The sequence below is a fragment of the Bubalus kerabau genome, chromosome 13, assembly GCF_029407905.1.
Source record: "Bubalus kerabau isolate K-KA32 ecotype Philippines breed swamp buffalo chromosome 13, PCC_UOA_SB_1v2, whole genome shotgun sequence".
In the NCBI taxonomy this organism is placed as follows: Eukaryota; Metazoa; Chordata; class Mammalia; order Artiodactyla; family Bovidae; genus Bubalus; species Bubalus kerabau.
In genome coordinates this window covers 61296920-61317134 of record NC_073636.1, presented here as the reverse complement: position 1 = coordinate 61317134, position 20215 = coordinate 61296920, and the positions used below count along the sequence as shown (strand labels likewise).

General features: G+C 48.7%; 1 protein-coding gene and 1 long non-coding RNA gene across 2 annotated transcripts; both read left to right on the top strand.

Annotated features, from left to right (window-relative positions):
* Positions 1–462: 462 nt before the first annotated feature.
* LOC129625048 (uncharacterized) lies at positions 463–5053 on the top strand. The gene is made up of 3 exons (XR_008701239.1): positions 463–592; positions 2426–2503; positions 4909–5053. It is a non-coding gene; the product is annotated as an uncharacterized LOC129625048 (long non-coding RNA).
* Positions 5054–11777: 6724 nt separating this feature from the next.
* Positions 11778–14410, top strand: SOX12 (SRY-box transcription factor 12). Its single transcript, XM_055543205.1, has one exon. The coding sequence runs from the start codon at positions 11778–11780 to the stop codon at positions 12720–12722; it is 945 nt and encodes a 314-aa protein (XP_055399180.1). The 3' UTR covers positions 12723–14410.
* The last annotated feature ends 5805 nt before the right edge of the window (positions 14411–20215 follow it).

The window sequence follows — 20215 nt, the reverse complement described above, 5'->3', positions numbered from 1 at the left end:
ACTATAGAGACACATGGTATATGGGCCTCCAGTTGCACACTTGTCCTGGGCACTACAAATATCCCTGTTTGGTGGTGTCATTTCTTAGCTCAGACAAGCCATTTCCTTACCAGAAAAAAATGGGTTTAATGGTAACTGCCTTATCAGGGCTGATAAGAAATTGAAATAAAGATTCATATAAAGGGTTTGGCAGAGTGCCAGGCCCGCAGTAAACAGTAGCTATCATCCTTATTTTTTCCTTTTTGCCCTCTGGCTATCATCTCCCATGATTTTTTTTTTTCATCTCCCAAGATTTTCTAGGTGACATCCAAACTGGTTTCTTATGTAAGATTTCCACACTGCTCTTTCCTCCTCCCTCGTTACCTACGAACTGATAACCTCCTATGCTCTCCACCTAGTCAAATCCAGTCCTTCTTCAATTACAGGAATAGCTGCTGGTGACCACAGTTTATGTTTCGGGCACCATATTAAGAGGTTGCCAGTCATTATCTCAACTCAGTTCTCAACTCAGCGACTTAACGAAGTGGGTACTGTTTATCATCCTCCAAACACAAAGACACTGGGAGCTGGCGAGTCGAAGCATCGACATCTGGTAGGTGGTAGGGCCGGCGGGAATGAGAACCCGGGGGTCTTACTGCAGACAGGTCTCCCAAATGCCTAGTCACGATCCAGTTTGCCGCCCCCTCCGTCCTTCCAGTGTGCCGGCCAGCCCTCCCTCCTCCAAGCTCAACTCCAGGCTCTTACACCCCTTCGGGTCTGTCTTTGGACTTTTTTCCCCAAAGGCAGGGCGCTCTGTCTCACGCCACGTTGCACACCCACATCAGGGATCCTCCCTCCTTCTGTCCTCTTCCTTCCTCCCTACTTACTTCCTTCCTACGAAAGTATCGCTTTCCTACTCTGCTAGGCTTTGTGTTCGTTCACATGCTGAATGTTATCAATGAGAGGTCAAGGGAGGATGGAGTTATTGGTCATTTTTCTCTTACATCTTTAACGGGCTGTTTGTTTTTTTCCAGTGAGCACGCAGGCCAGGTTTCTCGAACCCAGTTCAAATGTTGCTTGGCTAGGTTGGTTTGGTCGGAAGAAGGCCCTGTCCCCTTAACTCCCAGCCCCCACGCCTCCTCCACCAGCCCTCAAATCCAGGACGCCCATCCCCCTCCGGAAGGGGGGAGTTGGGAACGAACGCCGAAATATGAGTGGCTCTTTCAAGCCTCCGTTGCCATAGAAACCGGCTGCACAGGCCTTGGCGGTCCTTTATACCATCCTCAGCGACGCAGCCAATGGGCCACGAGCTCCATCCAGGCGTCCCCGCCCCACAGCTGCCCAGCAACCCACCAATGGGCAGGTCTCTTGGCTTAGAGTCCTGCCTTCCGCCTAGGGACACCACCAGTGAGCTTCGATCCTGCTCCCTCCTGATTCAATGTAGCAACAAGACTCGATTTTTCAAAAGAAGGAATTCTCCAAATTAGAAGGAACTAGAAGTAACGCCTCTGTCAGTTGCAGCCTGAATAATCTTTGGCTGCTATTTTAAAATTTAAGGAGAACAAAAGTGTTCCAATTACACAGTATATGTTGTTCTCTACTAAAACAATTTTAGGCAATGAAAATTTAGGCAGTGGGGTTGATACCATCTCTATGTGGATGTCTTTCTTTATAGGTGTTTTCATTTAATTTAAAATGATCAAGAAGCTAGTCAGTTTTCTTTCTTTGTATTTCAAATGCATACAAATGAAAGATGCTGAGGTTTGTTACTGAGTTTCGAGACACTGACCTAAGCAATTGATAGTCGACTTTTATTGGACAAAACATACTGAAACTGTAGGATAAATGAATATTTCTTTTACTCCATTGAAGAAATTCCATTTTTAAGGCAGACTGTGTAATTACTTTAACATTCTAAAGTCTAAATAAACTAAACGTGTTTCTAAAACCTTATGCCATCTTTTTTAAAACAAACTTTATTTTTGAGAACAGTTTCAGATTTACAGAAAAATTGTTAGAAGATAATACAAAGTTTCTATATCCTCCACTCATCCTGTTTCCTCTATTATCAACATCTTACATTAATATGGGCTTCCCTGATAGCTCAGTTGGTAAAGAATCCGCCTGCAATGTGGGAGACCTGGGTTCTATCCCTGGGTTGGGAAGATCCCCCTGAAGAAGGGAAAGGCTACCCACTCCAGTATTCTGGCCTGGAGAATTCCATGGACTGTATAGTCCATGGGGCTGCAAAGAGTGGGACACGATTGAGGACTTTCACTTATAATAATATGGTGTATTTGTTACCATTAATAAATCAACATTGATGCATTATCATTAACTAAATTTCATAGCTGATGCCAATTTCCTTAGTTTTTACTTAATGTCCTTTTTCTGTCCTGGGATCGCATTCAGGATGCCACATTGCATTTATCTTATGTCTCCTTAGATTCTTCTTGGCTGTGGCTGTTTGTCAGACATCAACAAGACTATCACAATCGGTATTGACCTTGATGCCCTGACTAAGGTAGTGTCTGTTAGGTTTCTCTACCTTAAAGTTACTCTTCTTTTACCCCTTTCCTTGCTCTCTTCTTTGGAAGAGAGTGAACTCCGGGAGTTGGTGATGGACAGGGAGGCCTGGCGTGCTGGGATTCATGGGGTCGCAAAGGGTTGGACATGACTGAGCGACTGAACTGAACTATGTTTAGCCCACACTAAGTAGTAAGGAGGAATGTTCTATCCCCTTGAGTGTGGAGTATCTATTATACTTCAGTTATTTGAAATTTTTCTGCACTGAAGGTGTGTTTCTTTTCCTCTATTTATTCAGTCATTATTTACATCAGTGGACTCACAGATGTTTATTTCATACTTTAGGTTATAATGCAGTACTACTTAATTTTGTCGCTCAAATTGGTCCAGATTTAGCCTTTGGGAGCCTTTTTAGTTGGCTCCTGAGTCCCTCTGATATATTCCCATCTTTGTGTGTCTTTTTGTTGTTGTTGAGCACTTACTTTCTGGTAGTATATGTTATCTCAGACTCATCTCGTATATTCCCTGCCCCAGTCCTAAATTAGCTGTTTCTCAAAAACCCTGATTCCTCCTATTAGAGAATGGTATTAGAAACTAAGATTTCGACCCTAAGTGTGCTCATTGCTACTCAGATGTTTCTTTTAAGCCTTCCCAACTAACAAAACACAGAAATACATGTATATATGCTAACCTGTGTACATACACATATCTATGAATAGTTCTGTATGTAACCATCTACATCTATATTAAGCTATTTGTTATGAGGTTCTATTTATATTTTCAACTCTGATCTATTACCACATGAATCATTCTAGCCTCCTCCCCTTGCTTATCTGTAAATTCCCACTCCAACAATGAGAAACCTGGCTGCCATCATCCACCAGCCATTTACTTAATTGTTTAATTCTAGTATACATGTATATCAGTATCATATTGTTAACCCATACCCCTGTGGGAAAAGTTATCAACTTTCTGTACACTTTCTTTTGCTTTTAGTTTTACAGACTCTGCTCATTTCTAAAATTACTTAAGTCAGGATCCTCCCTCACCCCCTGACCCCCACTGCACCCCTGCCTTTAGTGGGGTTGTTTCATAGTTTGTGATACAGTTTCATTGCTTTGTCACATTCTGCTTTCCATTTTGGGATTCTCCCCACGTTCTAAATTATTTTTTATAATTTTTCATGCATTAAGATTTGCTCTTTCTATTGTATAGTTCCATGGGTTTTGACAAATGCATAAGGTCTTGTATCCACCATTATACTATATATTAATAGAAGAGTTTTACCACCCTAAAAATTTCTGTGCTTCACCTATTCAACCCTCTCACCCCCAAAACCCTGACAACCATTAGATCTTTTTGCTATCTCTATATTTTGTCTTTTTGTACCTTTTTTTAAAAAAAGGGAATACACACAATAGAGTATTTTGGTTGTTGCTCATGTTACAACTCATTGACTGTTTACCATGTCCCATGTCCTGAACTATTATGCTCTCCCATTTTGCAGATGAGAAAACTGAGGCACATGAGTTGAAGTACCTTTGTAAAGTCTCATAATATTGAACAAAGTTTGACTTCAGATCCCGGATGCTTTGATTGTTTAAAGCCCCAGTATGTCCATGCTTGACTTCTCAGTCATCTATGGGCATCCTCTGTATATAGCCAGTAAGAGGAGAATGACTTATTTCCCAGTTTACCCAGGCACTCTCAGTTTATCTCTGTTCCAGCATAATTAGTAATAGTATCCCCTTTCATGAAAAAAAATATGGTTACCCCCAAAGGAAAAATCTAATGAATTTCAGAGTCAGGTTGTGGGAGTAAGAATTATATTCTAGGAGATGTGGAAGTGTGCCAATGGGGTGTGCCAGATATCCAAATAAAGTCAGCTCCTCATCTAGTCTCCTTCCCCTTCCTTCTCCCAATCTGATTATTCCCCAAGTCCACCAGTCCTGTTGGTGCTGCTGAAATGCCTCTGATGCTGTCCTCTTCTCCACATGAACGTGCTCCCAGTCTGATGCTGTCCTCTTCTTCACATAAACGTGCTCCCAGTCTGGTCTTTCTTCTCTGCCTTGTGCTTCTCTGAATTTCAAACTATATCTCATGGACTGGCAACCCATAATTCCATTAGGATCTTTAAGATTTGGGGGATTTCACAGAGAAGTAAATAAAATATAAAATCCTCCCTCCCTTGAAAAAAACTACTTATTTTAAAATTTGGAGATGGACAAAAGATTGCCAGCTTTTTATTTTGCCATATAAAAATGAGGGAAACCTCCATCTTCTGTATTCGTACTGCCTATTTGAAATATAATACAAACTCTAAGTGTTATTTTAAATTTTCCAGAAGCCACATTTCATCTTCTTTTTTTTTTTGGCCACGACACATGGCATGTGGAATCTTAGTTCCCTGACCAGAGATGGAACCCACACCCTCTGCACTGACAGCCTGGAATCTTAACAACTGGACCACCAGGGAAGACCCCAGAAACCACGTTTTAAAAGGTAAAATAAATAAAGTTTTTGTTGTTTAGTTGGTAAGTTGTATCCTACTCTTTTGTGACTCCACAAACTGTAACCCACCAAGCTCCTCTGTCCATGGAATTTTCCAGGCAAGAATACTGGAGTGGGTTGCCATTTTCTTCTCCAAGGGGATCTTCCCAACCCAAGGATTGAACCTGTGTCAACTGTGATGGCAAGCAAATTCTTTACCACTGAGCAACCAGGAAAAACCACAAATAGACAGGTGAAATTAATTTTAATATATTTGATTTAACCCAATATATCCAAAATGTTATAATCTCAAAAATATTAATGTGATAGTTTACATTTTTTGTGCTATTGGAAAACTGGTGAGAATTTTGTACTGAAGCACATTTCAATTTGCAGTAGCTATATTTAAGTGCTCGAGAGCAGTGCAGTTCCTTCATGAGCAGTTCTTTCCCGTTAGTCAGTAAAAGAGCCCTGGAATATATACACACATTCACATATGATCATAATTGTTGAATTTTTCAGAGAAGACATTTAGATGAATCAAAAAATGAATTCCCTTGTTCCTTTTGCTTTCTCTCTTTATTATTAATGTCTTTTAGGACCATGCCAGTTCAAAGACTGATGTTTTAGAGCTAGACTCAGGGTGGGGAGAGTTGCATGCTGCTGTTACAGCCATGCCCACAGTCAAGTTGGCTCCTTCCTCCTTTCACTACATGGATATTAAGAGGCTGTGCTGTGCCAAGATGTGCTAGGTGCTGGGGAAAGCGGAAATTAGGCGGGTCCTCTGAGCCCATGGAGCTCCTGCTCTACCATGGTGTACCAAGTAGGACCCTGCAGGCAATGAGAGGGTGTATTGTCTGCAGAGAATCTGAAAACAATAAAATTGATTGAATATCTGTCTGCATTTTATTATTACCATGTGCCCACAATTCTAAACCATGCCACTGATTAAGACGTTCCTCCCTGAAAATCAAGCTGTTGGTCTAACCTGAGTCCTAACGATATATTTGTAAGCTTTGAATTGGCATATTTTAATCACTTGTACACTAGTCGACATTATCACCCACCAGGGATTTACATCACAGCACTCCCAGCTATACATTCAGCCCCTAACACACACCAAGCCAGACACAGTTATACGTGTTAGTTTTGAGAATAAGTTCATAACAGTCCAGAATTGTTCAAGCTCACTTCCTGAGTACTTGTGTCTCTAGCCCCTTTGGTACAACATATGGCTGTGTTTAAACAATAGATTGAAAATAAACAATGATAGCCCAGTGATTAGGAAGCTGAAGAACCAGAACTTGAGTTGCTTCAATTCTGCCATTCTGTGTGACCACTTGAAGGTTTGTATTTAAAATTCAAAACAGTGAAACAGTGAACTGCAGAGTGTGGTAACTGCAACTTTTATTATTTAGTAAAACAGTATTATACATAATATTATTATTTAGAAAAATTATGTTTTACCAAATTTGAATCATATATTTAACATTAAAGTTGATTCTTATTTTTAAGTATTTTCTTATTTGTTTTTCAATTTTAATGTAATTAATGTAATGGAATTATTGCAACAGACTGCTATGTGGGTATGTTTTTTTATTTTCTTTATCTTTGCAAGGAAATATATTAAAGTAATTGGAAAGTATGGATCAAATACTCTTTCCCTTTTTTTGTACTACAATATTTACTTTTACTGACATGATTACATATACAAAGTTCAATAAAGGAATATTTTCACCATCCACATTTCTTATCTGGCCATTACCATTAGTATTATTCATTGTGTTTCATGCTTACTGAAAATACTGTCATTTAACGAAGGTGGCTGTTAAAAAATTATCTGTTCTGGGACTTGCCTTGTGGTCCAGTGGTAAAAGATATCTTGCAATATAGGGGACACGGTTCAATACCTGGTCAGGGAATTAAGATCTCACATGACTTGGGGCAACTACATGCACCTCAACTACTGAGCCCACAAGCAAAAACCCAAACCTGAGCACGTGAACTAGAGAGGAGTCCCCACTTCCTACAACTAGAGAAAGCCCACACACACAGCAAAGAGGCTGTGCGCCGCAACTAAGACCCAGCACAGCCAAATAAATTTATTTTTTTAATTTTTAAATTTTCTGTTCTAAGTATCAGACGAGCTAGGCAGGTCACTGGTGCTCTGAAGAAAAGGAACATGGGGTTAGGAGAGCTCTAAAGAGGCAGACAAGAGGCAGGAGTGCTGGAAAGGTGAGAGAACGGACTTCCTAGCACCCTGTGTGAGGAGTCAGCTCAGCCTTTTCCACAAATTGAAAGTGACTCAAGACTGAGAAACTCAAAGAGGAGAGTCAGATAGGTGAGCAGGGGTCAGATCATGCTTGGCCTAGGTGAAAGTCCGGTGTTTATCTTGAGAGTAATGGGAAAAACACTGATGGGTTTTAAGAAGGGAAGATGCCCAATCAGTTTTGTGACTGAAAAACAACATCCTTCTAGCTTCAGGGAGGAGAATGGAATGGAAGGAGACATGCTGGGTCCAGGGACCAGAAAGGAGGCTGGACAGGTACCAGATAAGAGATGATGGTGGTCTGGACTAGTAGGGCAGTGATGGTGAGCATCTCTCTGAGAATCTTTTTAAAGATTTTTTTAAGAATAATTTTTGGGGGGCTGCACTGCATCTTCGTTGCTGCGTGCAGGCTTTTCTCTAGTTGCCACGAGCAGGGACAACTCTCTAGTTGTGGTGCTGGAGCTTCTCACTGCAGTGGCTTTTCTTTGGATGGACCAGGGCTCTAGGGCTTGGGGGCTTCGGTAGTTGCAGTTCCCGGGCTCTGGAACACAGGCTCAATAGCTGTGGTGCACGGGCTTAGTTGCTCCTCAGCACATGGGATCTTCCCAGACAGGAATCGAACCCGTGTCTTTTGCTCTGGCAGGTGGATTCTTACCATTGAGCCACCAGGGAAAACCCCGTCTGAGAATTTTACGGTCTATCTGCCACAGTCTGGATTAAACAGTTCAGCAGTGAGCCCGACCTTGAACTCCTGTGGCCTGCAAGGTTTAGACTCTGGGACTCCTATTTGAAGTGATTCAGGGTAATCTGTGTGCACAGATAAATACCACATCTCAGTGGCAGCCTGGAGTTTTGGGGTTTGGGTTTCAAAATTTCACTTCCTTCCCTTGGCTCCCAGAGGAATCTGAGCACACTTAAATTAGACCACTGACTTTGATTCATTTAATAAATATGTATTGAGTACCCACTGTGCACCAGGCACTCTCCTAGGGACAGAGCAGGAAACAAAAGACAAAAATCTCTGCTCTCTTGGAGCTGGCAGTCCAGTGGAGGGGAGAAGGGCAAAAAACAACTGAACAAATAAAATATTCTGAAATGTGGTGAGTGGTACGAAGCAAAGAGAAAGGGTGAGGAGTTAGAATATTGCAAGCAAAAATTAAAGAGTTTAACAATACCAAACTTTGGATAAGATGTCCAGATGAAGAGGATCTCTTCTATTTTGTTGGTGGAAAAGTAAACTGGTACAGCATTCATGTATCTCAGATGCAGCCACCACACTTCCCATAAGATACCTGGGAGACCTTCCAGCACTTGAACACCAGGAACACATTTAGGACTGTTAACAGGAACACTCTTCATAAGACCAAAAACCTGGCAATAACACAAATGTCCAGAATAGGACACTAGATAGAAAAAGTGTAGTACATCCCTGCAATGGAAAAATGAATGAACCCTACACAGGTGCAATCATTTAGATGAATCTTACCACTATAATAATGAGAAAGTAAATATCAGAGTATTACATACAGCATGGGAAAGTTGCTCAGTCATGTCTGACTCTTTGCGACCCCATGGACTATACAGTCCATGGAATTCTCCAGGCCAGAATGCTGGAGTGGGTAGCCTTACCCTTCTCCAGGGTATCTTCCCAACCCAGGTCTCCTGCATTACATACAGCATACCTTTATGCTAAAGCTAAAGGCAAGATAATGTATTTTTAAGAAAACATTTTAAAAAGAGAAAGGAGAAATCAAAACCCTCATACACTGCTGATAGGAATGTAAAATGGGGCAGCAAATCCATTGAGACGGAAAGTAGATTTATGGTTGCCTAGAGCTGGTGGTTACAGCAGAGGAAGAGATGGAGGAGTTAATGAGTAGAGTTTCTTTGGGGAATGATGAAAATATTCTAAAACTGATTGTGGTGATGGATGCATAGCTCACTTAATATCTCGTTGAATTGTATATTTTAAATGAGTAAATAGTCTAGTATATAAATTATACCTCAGTAAAGCTGCTCAGCTTTTTTTAAGTGTAAGAGAAGATTTAGGATAGACATTACATCAGGTGAGAAGAAGCAGGGGATAGGATGGGAAAGGAGTTCATATGGGGAAGGTAGGTTGTTATCCATGTTACAGTTCTTGTGTTGGGCTGCTGATGTCACCAGGTTTTACTGTATTATATACATATTAGTATATACAACCATGACCCGAACCAATCACGGGCAATGATAAAATTGTCACAGACCTACAATTCTGTGTACCTGAGACACAGGGGAATGGGTGGGCAACAGCAGAGTGTGGTCAGGGCAGGCCATCTCCGGAGAGTCGGTGTGAACTGAGGCTAGAATGAGATGGACCAGCCATGCGGGGATGGGGGTGAAGAATTTTCTAGGCTGCAGAGACATTGTGTACAAAGGCCCTGAGGTTGTTCCAAGCCTTCTGTGTTTGAGGAATATTCAGAAGACCAGTACTTGAAATTCTAATATCTATATCCCATTTAATCTGTAAAATAACCATATGAGGAAGAAACTGCTTTTTTCTATTTTAAGGGCAAGCAAAAGGAGGCGTTGAGATATGAATACAGGAATCCTGACTCCATCGAGCATTGAACCGTCCAGGCTACCGTTGTGAAGGTTTAAACTCGGGGATCGTCAGACCTCAGCTTCCAATAAAAGGCCGGAAAAACAGTTTGGTTGGGAGCAGAGCCTTGTCCTTCCGAGAGCCCTGTGCCTTTAAGAGTCGCCCCCTCCCGCCACCGAAGCTCCAATTTCCCTCCCGGGCACCCAGAGCATCACCCCGCCCCCAGCATCTGCGGAGCCGCACCCCGACCCTTCCTCCCCGCTACCCCAGACTTTCCGGCTGCGCTCTCAGCCCCCGCCCGCCCAGGGGTGGGTGAGGTCTACAGCCTGAGACAGGCACCTTCCAGCCTGGATACTGCCCACTATGCCCCAGCAAAATGCTACCCTAGAGACCCTCACCCCGACCCCTCCCAGCTCCCTACTCCGTGGAGCGACGCTTCAGCGCCCCATCCCATCGTCGGGCCCACGTGCGCGCGGTGAAGGTGACCTCCCCCAGGGGCAGCACACGCCCCGCAGTGCCCGAGCGGGCTCACACGTGGTGAGAAGGGAGCGCGCAGCCCCTCCCCGCCACGCGCCTCGAGCGTGCGCCTCGTACACGCCCCTTGGCCGGGCTCCGCCCCCGTGCCCGCGCACGCTTTTCCAGACACGGGAGGGGCAATCGCGCCCGTCTGGCACCCGGCTGGCCGCGATGTGGGTGTGGGACCTGAGAATGGGGCACCCACGTATCTTCGAACCTCACCTAAGGATTGTGAAAAGCGGGAATTTCGCCCTCCTCACGACCCTCAGTTGGTAGGCGAGGTGTCCCGGCCCCTTCGTGCGCTGAGCAGGGAAGAGAGAGCTGGGACCGCGAGCCTAGTGTCCTAATCTGCAGATCTTTGGTGTTTCGTACCTGGAAAGTGGGCGGCATGTGCCCTTCTTTCTCAGGACTCGCGTGGTGCCTCAAAGGAGAAGAAAAATGTGAAAGAGGTTTGGTTCATCGGACCCAAAACATTTGTTGAGCCTCTATGTGGCTGGATATTAGGCAAGGGTTACATCAATGACACGATGAGGTTGTCCCCTTAAGGAGCTTTCCTGAGCCTACGTATCCTCACCTGTTCTGGGACAGTTCAAAAAGACGCCCCCTAAAAAGGAGGGAGCCGAGGTCCTACCTGGCGGCAGGTGTCACTGAGTAAGCTAAAATTTCAAAGGCAACGCGGGGCGGGGACTGGCTTTGGGAGCCAGATGGGAAGCCTGCTCGGCGTTCCCTCACCCTCCCGCTAGTCCCCAGCCTAAGAAAAGAAACCGACTTCATCCGACACCCCCAATCCCAGCCACCGGACCGCCCAGCCTGGCAGCCCGAGCCCCGCCCCGCTTCGGCAGCCAGCGATTGGGAGATGCAAATACCAGATTCTCTGCCCAGCAACGGGTGACGCGCCGCCCGAACGCGAGGCGTGGCCCGGCCGCAGCCCGAGCGGGCACCTCGGTGTTTACACGGGGCGGCCCCGCGCGCGCCGCAGCGGCCCGCAGACGGCGAGGGGGAGGGGTGGCGCGCGCGCCGGCGGGGCCGCGCGGGGAGAAAGACACTGGAAGGCGGCAGGGTGGGGAGCGGCGCGCGCGGGCCGCAGCCGAGCAGGAGGCTGCAAGGAGAGCCCGCCGGGGCCTGAGGGGTGCCGTTCCTCCGCCCCCCGCAAAACAATGTGTGGCGTGCTGCGGGGCACAACTTGCCGGAGGCGGCGGGGGCGCGCTGAGCCCGCCTGAGACCGCGCCGCTGACCTTCTACCCCCCGCCGTCCGTTGGGCCGGAGCGCCCAGCTCCTCGCTCCCTAGCTCGCGGGGGCCGGGCTGAGCTGCGGGGCGGGGCCGCCCCTCCGTCGCTGCTGCCTCCTCCCCCACCCCCAGCCGCGGAGGATGCGGACGGCCCCCGGCGGCGTCTAGCGGCCCCGGGCCCAGGCGCGATGGTGCAGCAGCGGGGCGCGAGGGCCAAGCGGGACGGCGGGCCACCGCCCCCGGGGCCCGGGCCGGCCGAGGAGGGGGCGCGTGAGCCCGGCTGGTGCAAGACCCCAAGCGGCCACATTAAGAGACCGATGAACGCGTTCATGGTGTGGTCGCAGCACGAACGGCGGAAGATCATGGACCAGTGGCCCGACATGCACAACGCCGAGATCTCCAAGCGCCTGGGCCGCCGCTGGCAGCTGCTGCAGGACTCGGAGAAGATCCCGTTCGTGCGGGAGGCGGAGCGGCTGCGCCTCAAGCACATGGCGGACTACCCGGACTACAAGTACCGGCCGCGCAAAAAGAGCAAGGGGGCGCCCGCCAAGGCGCGGCCCCGCCCCCCCGGCGGCGGCGGCGGCGGTAGCAGGCTCAAGCCCGGGCCGCAGCTGCCTGGCCGCGGGGGCCGCCGAGCGGCGGGAGGGCCTTTGGGGGGCGGCGCGGCGGCGCCCGAGGACGACGACGACGAAGACGACGAGGAGCTGCTGGAAGTGCGCCTGGTGGAGACCCCCGGGCGTGAGCTGTGGAGGATGGTCCCGGCGGGGAGGGCCGCCCGAGGACCAGCCGAGCGTGCCCAAGGGCCGTCGGGCGAGGGGGCGGCTGTCACCGCCGCCTCCCCAACTCCGTCGGAGGACGAGGAGCCGGAGGAAGAGGAGGAGGAGGCGGCGGCGGCCGAGGAAGGCGAAGAGGAGAAGGTGGCGTCGGGGGAGGAGCCGTTGGGCTTTCTGTCCAGAGGGCCCCCCGGCCCCGCGGGCCTGGACTGCAGCGCCCTGGACCGCGATCCGGACCTGCCGCCCCCCTCGGGCACGTCGCACTTCGAGTTCCCGGACTACTGCACCCCCGAGGTTACCGAGATGATCGCAGGGGACTGGCGCCCGTCTAGCATCGCCGACCTGGTTTTCACCTACTGAGCCCATCGTCAGCGGGGCGCGCACGCCCCCAAACCAGCTGTTTACATACAGGAATCAGGTATTGGGGCCCCTCGGAGGCCGAGGCTGGCACCCCATCTCCCGCACAGCCTCCCCCCTCCTAGACGTGCCCATCCCCCTTCAAATCCAGACAAGCCCTTCCCCGGCAGACACACCCCAAGACAGCCCAACCCCCACCCTTTCTCCGACATCCGAGCCCTTCCCCATCTTGCCCCCTCCCGCGAGCCACCAGCAGCCAGCCCCCTCCTCCGATACACCTCCCATCCTCTCCGAGAGACCTGTACCCCTCCCCCATTTTGCACACGCCCCTCCTCTTGGCCGGAGGACACGCCCCTGCCCTTGGCTCTAGACTCCCTCCGCCTGCTTCCAGCCCGCCTTCTGTCTCGTTTAGGGGGGCGCTGCAGCTGGGCGGCCCTGCGCCCTCCTCTCTTGCCCTTCCCTCCCGGGGAGGGGGAGGGGCACGCTCCTTTTCCCCGGGGAGCACTGGGACACCCCCCCTCCCCCCCGCCTTCTTCTTGCGCATGCTTAATGCTTCTTGGGAGGAGGGGGCTGGTCCCTGCTGAACCACTAGCCTCGGTCAGCCGCTCTGGGAAGAAGGGGGGCGGATATAGAGCGATCCTGAGAAATCGTTTGATCCAGGAGCCACGGCTTCCGTTCAACCCGACGGGGCGTCACTGCCTTAAATGGGAGGAGCAGTCGGAAGGGGGAGAAAGACTAGCCAGCCCGGAAGGTTCGGTGTGGAGCTTGGAACTCCCAAGTGGCATAGCCCCTTTCCCCTTACGGGGGTCGCCCAGCCCATGTGCACCCCCGCGCCCCCCCCCCCCCCCACCGACTGCTTGACTGCCTCAACAGCCTGTCTTGGTTCCAAGAAGCCAACCTTTCTTTCCCCCACCTGGGAATTGGGGGCCAGGGTTTTTCTCTGGAAATCCTTCAGGATAGAAAAAGAAAACTCAGAATCAAGACATGTAGTCGTTTGTGTGGGGACAGGGTCCTTTTGTCCGCCTCCCCCCCCAAGTGCCCTTGTCACCTCAGGGCACACTTCCAGCCTGGACTCCCTCCTAAGCCCACCGCCCCTTCCTGTCACCCAGATCCCTTTGCCTACAGTGCCAGTATTCAGTGGGAGAAACAAACACGTCGGTACTCAACTAGGGGGTTGAGACTGAGGCATGATAGCAGATGAAGAGGCAAGAAGAGACGCCTTTTTTCAGCAGCTGGCTTGAGAGACCAACACCTGGGCCAGTGAGCCTGAAGGGAGGTTCAGAGTAGTGTTGTGCCATTGGCGCCCAGCGCTACTGTGTCCAGTTTGGGGTGCCCTTGGGAAACCCTGCCCCTGATGCTGTTACCCCTCTCCCTCCAACTCCCAGCTCAAGCTCCGCCCCTCCGGCCTCCCCATGCCCCCTTTACCCTCACTACCTGTATCTCACCGGCGTGTGTTCACCCTCCCGGGTGTGCACACACTCTCATTCACACACACAAATCTCAGGAACAAACGGTCCCAGAGTCCTCCGGGACCCCTGCCCAGGGTCTCTGCAGGGCTCTGCCCCACGCGTTCCCGTCGCTGACAAAGCCACCAGCTGCCTCCTTTAAGCTTGGTGCTCCGGCTCTGGGCCTTTTTGCGCGCGCTCTTTCTCTCTCTCTTTCTCTCTCTCTTTTTTTTTTTTAAAGAAAAATAACAACAAAAAAAAGACAATGAAAAATCCCAGAAAACGTCATGTGAGTGAAGAGATGTCACTGTCTGTGGTCTTGGAGAACTAGTCTCGTAGCTGAGGGGAGGGGTCCCTCTGATCTGGGGCACTGGCACCCACAGCAGGACTTACGCCAGGACTGAATAAAGTGTATTTGCCCCATCTCGCCCTGTGGTTCTACATGTCTTTGCCTTTCCTCAACCCTCCCCAAACAGTTTGACAGATTCAAGTCCCTGTGACTTAGCACCATGCAGAAAGAGCTCGATGTTCCAGGCAAGGAGGCACCTGGCCCCTCTAGGCCTCTCTGCTCCCTCTGTCTCAGGACTCCTGGTCTTCATTAAGGATGGCAGACTTGTCCCTGCAGAGGCCAGGCAGGTGACATGAATGAATGAGAGTCTGGGTGGACACTGGCTTCATGACCCACTTCAAGGGGAGCAATTGCTCACCTCCTGCCAGTTGTGACCCTGTGGGAGTGCAGCCCGCTGTGGCCAGGGGGCCAGATTTTTCAAGAGAAGATGTAAATGTGGATGTTTCTGTGAACATCTCAATTTCAAAATGAAAGCTGATTCAAATACTTTTTTAAATCCTTAGGGACCAAGTGAAACACGTGTGTAGGCACACCTGGTTCCAAGGGAATCAGTTTGACCCTGACCTTAATGAAGATTAAGAATCAGGGTTGACCATGGCTGACTCATGTTGATGTTTATTAGAAACCAAAACAATACTGTAAAAGCAATTATCTTTCAATTAAAAATAAATAAATTAAAAAAAAAAAGAATCAGGGTTGAGCCGCAATGTCTGGGCCCAAAGCCTGATACCACCACTGAGCACCTGTGTGCCCCTGAGCACATTAACTTTACCCTGACTCTTTTTTTCCATTTATGTGACATGGGGATGATAACACCTGCTTCAGAGTAAAGTTTGAGGTGAGAGGCATTTAACATGGTGCTCCATAAATTGTATTACTCCACTGTCCAGAGGAGGGATATTAGGGCAAAGGTGCAGAAGCAACTTGTAAAGGGCCTTCAAACAGCCTGGGTCAGAGACAGGGCCCTAAATTTTGGTTTCTGTCTCCTAGTGAAGTGCTATTTTAGGGTGCTGCCTCTCCCAGCTTGAATCTGCAGATGGTGTTAGGCTGGTAGCTCGGGGTCTGGAGCTGTGTGGGGCTGGTCCTCGCGCCTAGCATGTAACTGGCCACTAGTGTAGATGTACCGAATGATTCAAGAAGAGCAGCAGAAGCCGCGATGATTCCAGTCCTTGAGATTCTTACCAGTGTGTTTTGGGAACTGAGACCAAGGCTTTTCAAAACTTTTGTCCCACTGACCCCTGTCCCCCTTATTCTTCCTCTACCAGATCCAGTGAATTCCTTAGGTTGGACAAAGTGTGTTTGCCCAGTAAGAACCAAGGCCAAGTGTTCAGACGTCATTTAGAGAGGGTATTTGGGACTGGAATACCCATAGATGTTTTAAAAGAGGACTAGAGCAGGTTTGGGAGGTCTGGACATCTACAGAAAAGGGGTCTGGGAGTACAGGAATTATAGTGAATGCTTCCTCATAGTCTCTGTGATTGGAAACAAGATGGCCACAAACCAAAACAAAACCTTTAAGAAAGAAAAGGTGAGGAAGAAAACTGATTCACCCCGGGGCAGCCTGCATCTGGTGTCTGAATGTATGCAAGTATAAATCCCTGCCACTTAAGTTTCAACCTTCAGGTGGGACAGACACAGTTATCTGCCCTGCCCTGCACCCCTGGGTACTCACCCCTTCAGGGTGGCTTGGGCTTGTCCACGCTGGCAGCACAGTTTGACCTCCTGTACCCAATCCTGCCTCCACCCTCTTCTTTTCACAGGTCTTTATCCCTAATAAATATCTTGCACCTGAAACTTAGTCTCAGTGTCTGCTTCTGGAAAACCCAGTCTGCAACAGAGGGTGGAAGGGACAGGACAAAGGGAATAGGGTCACTGGCCCAGCAACTGCAGCTGAGCTGGGCACCTTTGATGCCTACCCCATCAGAAGGAGTCTGGTTTCCACCAACACTGTCTCCCGATCCCGGGGCTGCACACCCTCCAGGGCTATTCCATTCTCCACTGTTTCCAGTCGGCGTCAATTAGAAACCCCAGCCTCAGCCTACAAGTCACTCCAGAGTCCTCTGCTGGTAGTGTTCTCATTTGCAGTCTCCTAGGCTGGAGAGAGAGAGGCTAACGGTCTGTGTTTGCCCTTCACAATGCCCTGGGAGGGGGCAGGGCAGGGAGTGTATAAAACTCCAAGCTAGAGATAGTGCTAGAGCACGGCGGGCCTTGGGCCAGCCACCTCCCCTTCGGAGGCCTTAGTCCCACCCCCACTCCCACCCCCTGCTCCCAGGGTGATGCGGGGGAGAGGGAACTAGGAATAGAAGAGAGATCATTTATTGTTTTGGTTCCTTCCATTTCAGAAGGAAATGGATTCTGACCTGTGAAAGGTGCAGGCAGACCTGCTTATGTGGACTTTGGGGACACCTAGTGGCTGAAAGGAGTAGGACGCATTGGTCGGGGATTGGCAGGGTGTGTCCCACCCACTCCAATCCTCCATTCATGCTCTCTGATACATCTCTGGGTCAGGTTCCTGGCATAGGCTGTTTGAACCATTTGGTTCCAGGGCTTTAAAAACGCCTATAGGCTGATGTATTGACCATCTGTTCCTATGTAACAAAATGCAACAACGTTAATGGCGTAAAACAACATGCATTTCTTATTTCATAATCTCCATGGGCTTGGAGTCTCTGGGTTCTCTGCTCAAGATCTCTCAAGGTTGCAGTTCAGCTGTTGGCTGAGCTGTGTTCTCTTCTGGAGCTCAGTGTCCTCTTCCGAAAATCACGTGGCAGTGGGCAGAACTCAGTTCCTTGTGGTTAAAGGACTGAGGCCCCCGTTTTCCTGTCAGCTGGTGCCATTCCGGATTCCTAAAAGCCACTCACGGTTTCTTTCTTCACAGGCCCCCTCTCAGCATGGTGGCTTATTTTGTCAAGGCCAGCAGGAGAAATCTCTGAAGCTTCGAGTCCCTTGGCTCAAGGAAGACTTTCTTTTAAAGGGCTCACCCAAGGAAATGGCCCTTTTGATTCACTAAATTTCAACTAATTTAATCACGTTTACTTTGATCACATTTATGAAATTCCTTCACCTTTGCCAATAATGTAACTTAATCAAAATAATGCTGATTAGGACTGGTGCTGAAGCTGAAGCTCCAATCCTTTGGCCACCCGATGGGAAGAACCGACTCATTGGAAAGGACCCTGATGCTGGGAAAGATTGAGGACAGGAGGAGAAGGGGACGACAGAGGACGAGATGGTTGGATGGCATCACCGACTCAATGGACATGAGTTTTAGCAAACACCGCAAGATGGTGTAGGACAAGGAAGCCTGGTCTGCAGTCCATGGGGTCACAAAGAGTCGGACGGAAGGCCTGAACAGCAATCACAATAATGACATCTATCATGCCCCTTGGTCTCACCCACGCTGGGAGGAGGAGTTTGTGTTAGGCACACACAGAGGGGAGAGGGGAATCTTGGGAGCCATCTTAGAATTCCATTTATCAGGACTGTAGAGTCTCAAGCCTATATCTCCATCCCAACACTGTTAGAGTCAGTATGTCTACCTGCCTTTTTGTCATCTCCCCTGGGATATCTAATTGGCATCTGAAACTTGGTATATGTAAAAATGAAGTCTAATTTCCACAATCTGGCCAAGCCTGATGCTCCACCCACATCTTCACATCTTATATTGCTAATAGGCCAGCAACCTACAGTCCACGGGGTTGCACAGAGTCAGACACGACTGAGCAACTAAGCACAACAACCTCTGGGTCATCCTTGACTCTTCTTCACAGCTTCCTTATCCTTATAGACCATTGGTTTTATCTTCACAGTGTGTGCTATATCCTATTACCTCTCACCTTGTCCATGGCCACTCTCCTGGTCCTAGCCCCCACCATTTCTTGCCTGGTATTCTGTACCAGCCATTTCACTGAACTTGTTTTGTCTTAATTACAAAGGCTTGTTATCCACAAAGCCATCAGATAAATCTGTTTCAATATAGATCGGACTATATACTGTCTCTGCTCAAAACTCTCCAGTGGATCCCATCTCATTCAGACTAAAAGCGAAAGAAAATCCTCATCATGGCCTGTGAAACCCTGTGGGATCTGGCCTGTGGCCTACCCTGGGACTCATCTCCCGCCACTTTTCCCTTTTTCCACCACACTCCACACTGGCTTCCTTGCTGTTCCTCAAAACTGCCAAGCACACACCCACCAGAGGCCCTTTGCACATGCTGTTCACGCTGCTTGCAATGCTCTTCTCCCAGATATCCACATGGCTTACTCGCTCACTTCCTTCGGTCTCAGCTCCAACGTCACTAACTCAGAGTGGTCTTCCCTGACAGTTCATATAAAGTATTACCCTCCCCCCGATGCTAGCTCCTTACTTTGCTTCATTTTTCATAATAGCATTTATCGCTATCTGGCATTTATCACATACAGTTTTGATTTTGTATGTATCTCTCCAACTAGTATGTAAACTTCATAAGGAAGGAATGGCCTCTGCATTGGGCTCCATGCCGTAGATCATTGAATCACTCATTTGCTTACTCAAGCAACAAACAGTTATTAACATCCTGCTTTGCCACACTCTGCTAGCAGCTGGGTGTACAAAGGTGAAAAAAACAGACATGATCCATCCTCACTGAACCCACAGGTCAGAGGGGTAGAAAGACCAATAAACACGGAGATGGAAATGCATTGATGAAGATGAACAGTGGGGTTTGGAGGGACACAGAGGAGGGCCTTAATCCAGTCATGGAGCAGGGTGTGGTTCGGTCACCTCCTTGAGGAGATGATGTGTAAGCTGTGACTGAGACCTCCGTGGGTTGTTGTGGTTTTAGGACATGGCTACCAGTTCTTTGACATCCGTCCCATGAATTTCCTTCCCCTTGAATCTGAACTGGTCTTTGTGATCCGCTTGTTACTGCTAGGATGCAGGAATGACGCTGTAGGTTTCCAAGCCTAGGTCACACTGGACTACTGTAAGAAGTCCAATAACCCTGAGATTGTCACGTGATGAAGAAGCCCCCAAACACATGTTGTGCCAGGTGATACAGACACTGTCAAGGCTCCAGACACATGAATGAAGAAGACTTCAGATGATTCCAGCCCCTAGTCATTCAAGTCTTCCCAGGCGAGGTTCATAGAGCAGAGAAAAACCACCCCCTCTTATTGTTGTTGTTTAGTTGCTAAGTTGTGCCCAACTCTTTTGTGACCCCATGGACTTTAGCTTGCCAGGCTCCTCTGCCCACTGTATTTCCCAGGCAAGAATCTAGAGTGGTTTGCCATTTCCTTCTCCAGGGGAATCTTCTCGGCCCAGGGATCAAACCTGTGTCTCCTGCTTGGCAGGTGGATTCTTTACCCACTGTGTCACCTGGGAAGCCCCCACCCTTTCTTGCATTGTCTGAATTCCTGAACCACAGAGCCCATGAGCAAAATTAAATGGCAGCTATTAATATTTGCACTATTTAATTTTGGGGACAGTTTGTTATGCACCAATTAAAATCAGAAGAGTAGGATGAGGCAGATGCAGGGGAAGGAAAAAGCTTTCCAGACACCAGTAAGTTCCAGATGGAAGACTTGGCAAGAGAGGCTGATATGGGACTTCCCTGGTGGTTCAGTGGTGAAGAATCCACCTGCCAATGCAGAGGAATACGGGTTAGATCTCTGATCCAGGAAGATCTCACATGCTGAGTGGCAACTAAGCCCAAGCACCACAAC

Coding starts and splice junctions, on each gene's coding strand:
- SOX12 (XM_055543205.1), top strand. CDS start 11,778: ATGGTGCAGCAGCGGGGCGCGAGGGCCAAGCGGGACGGCGGGCCACCG.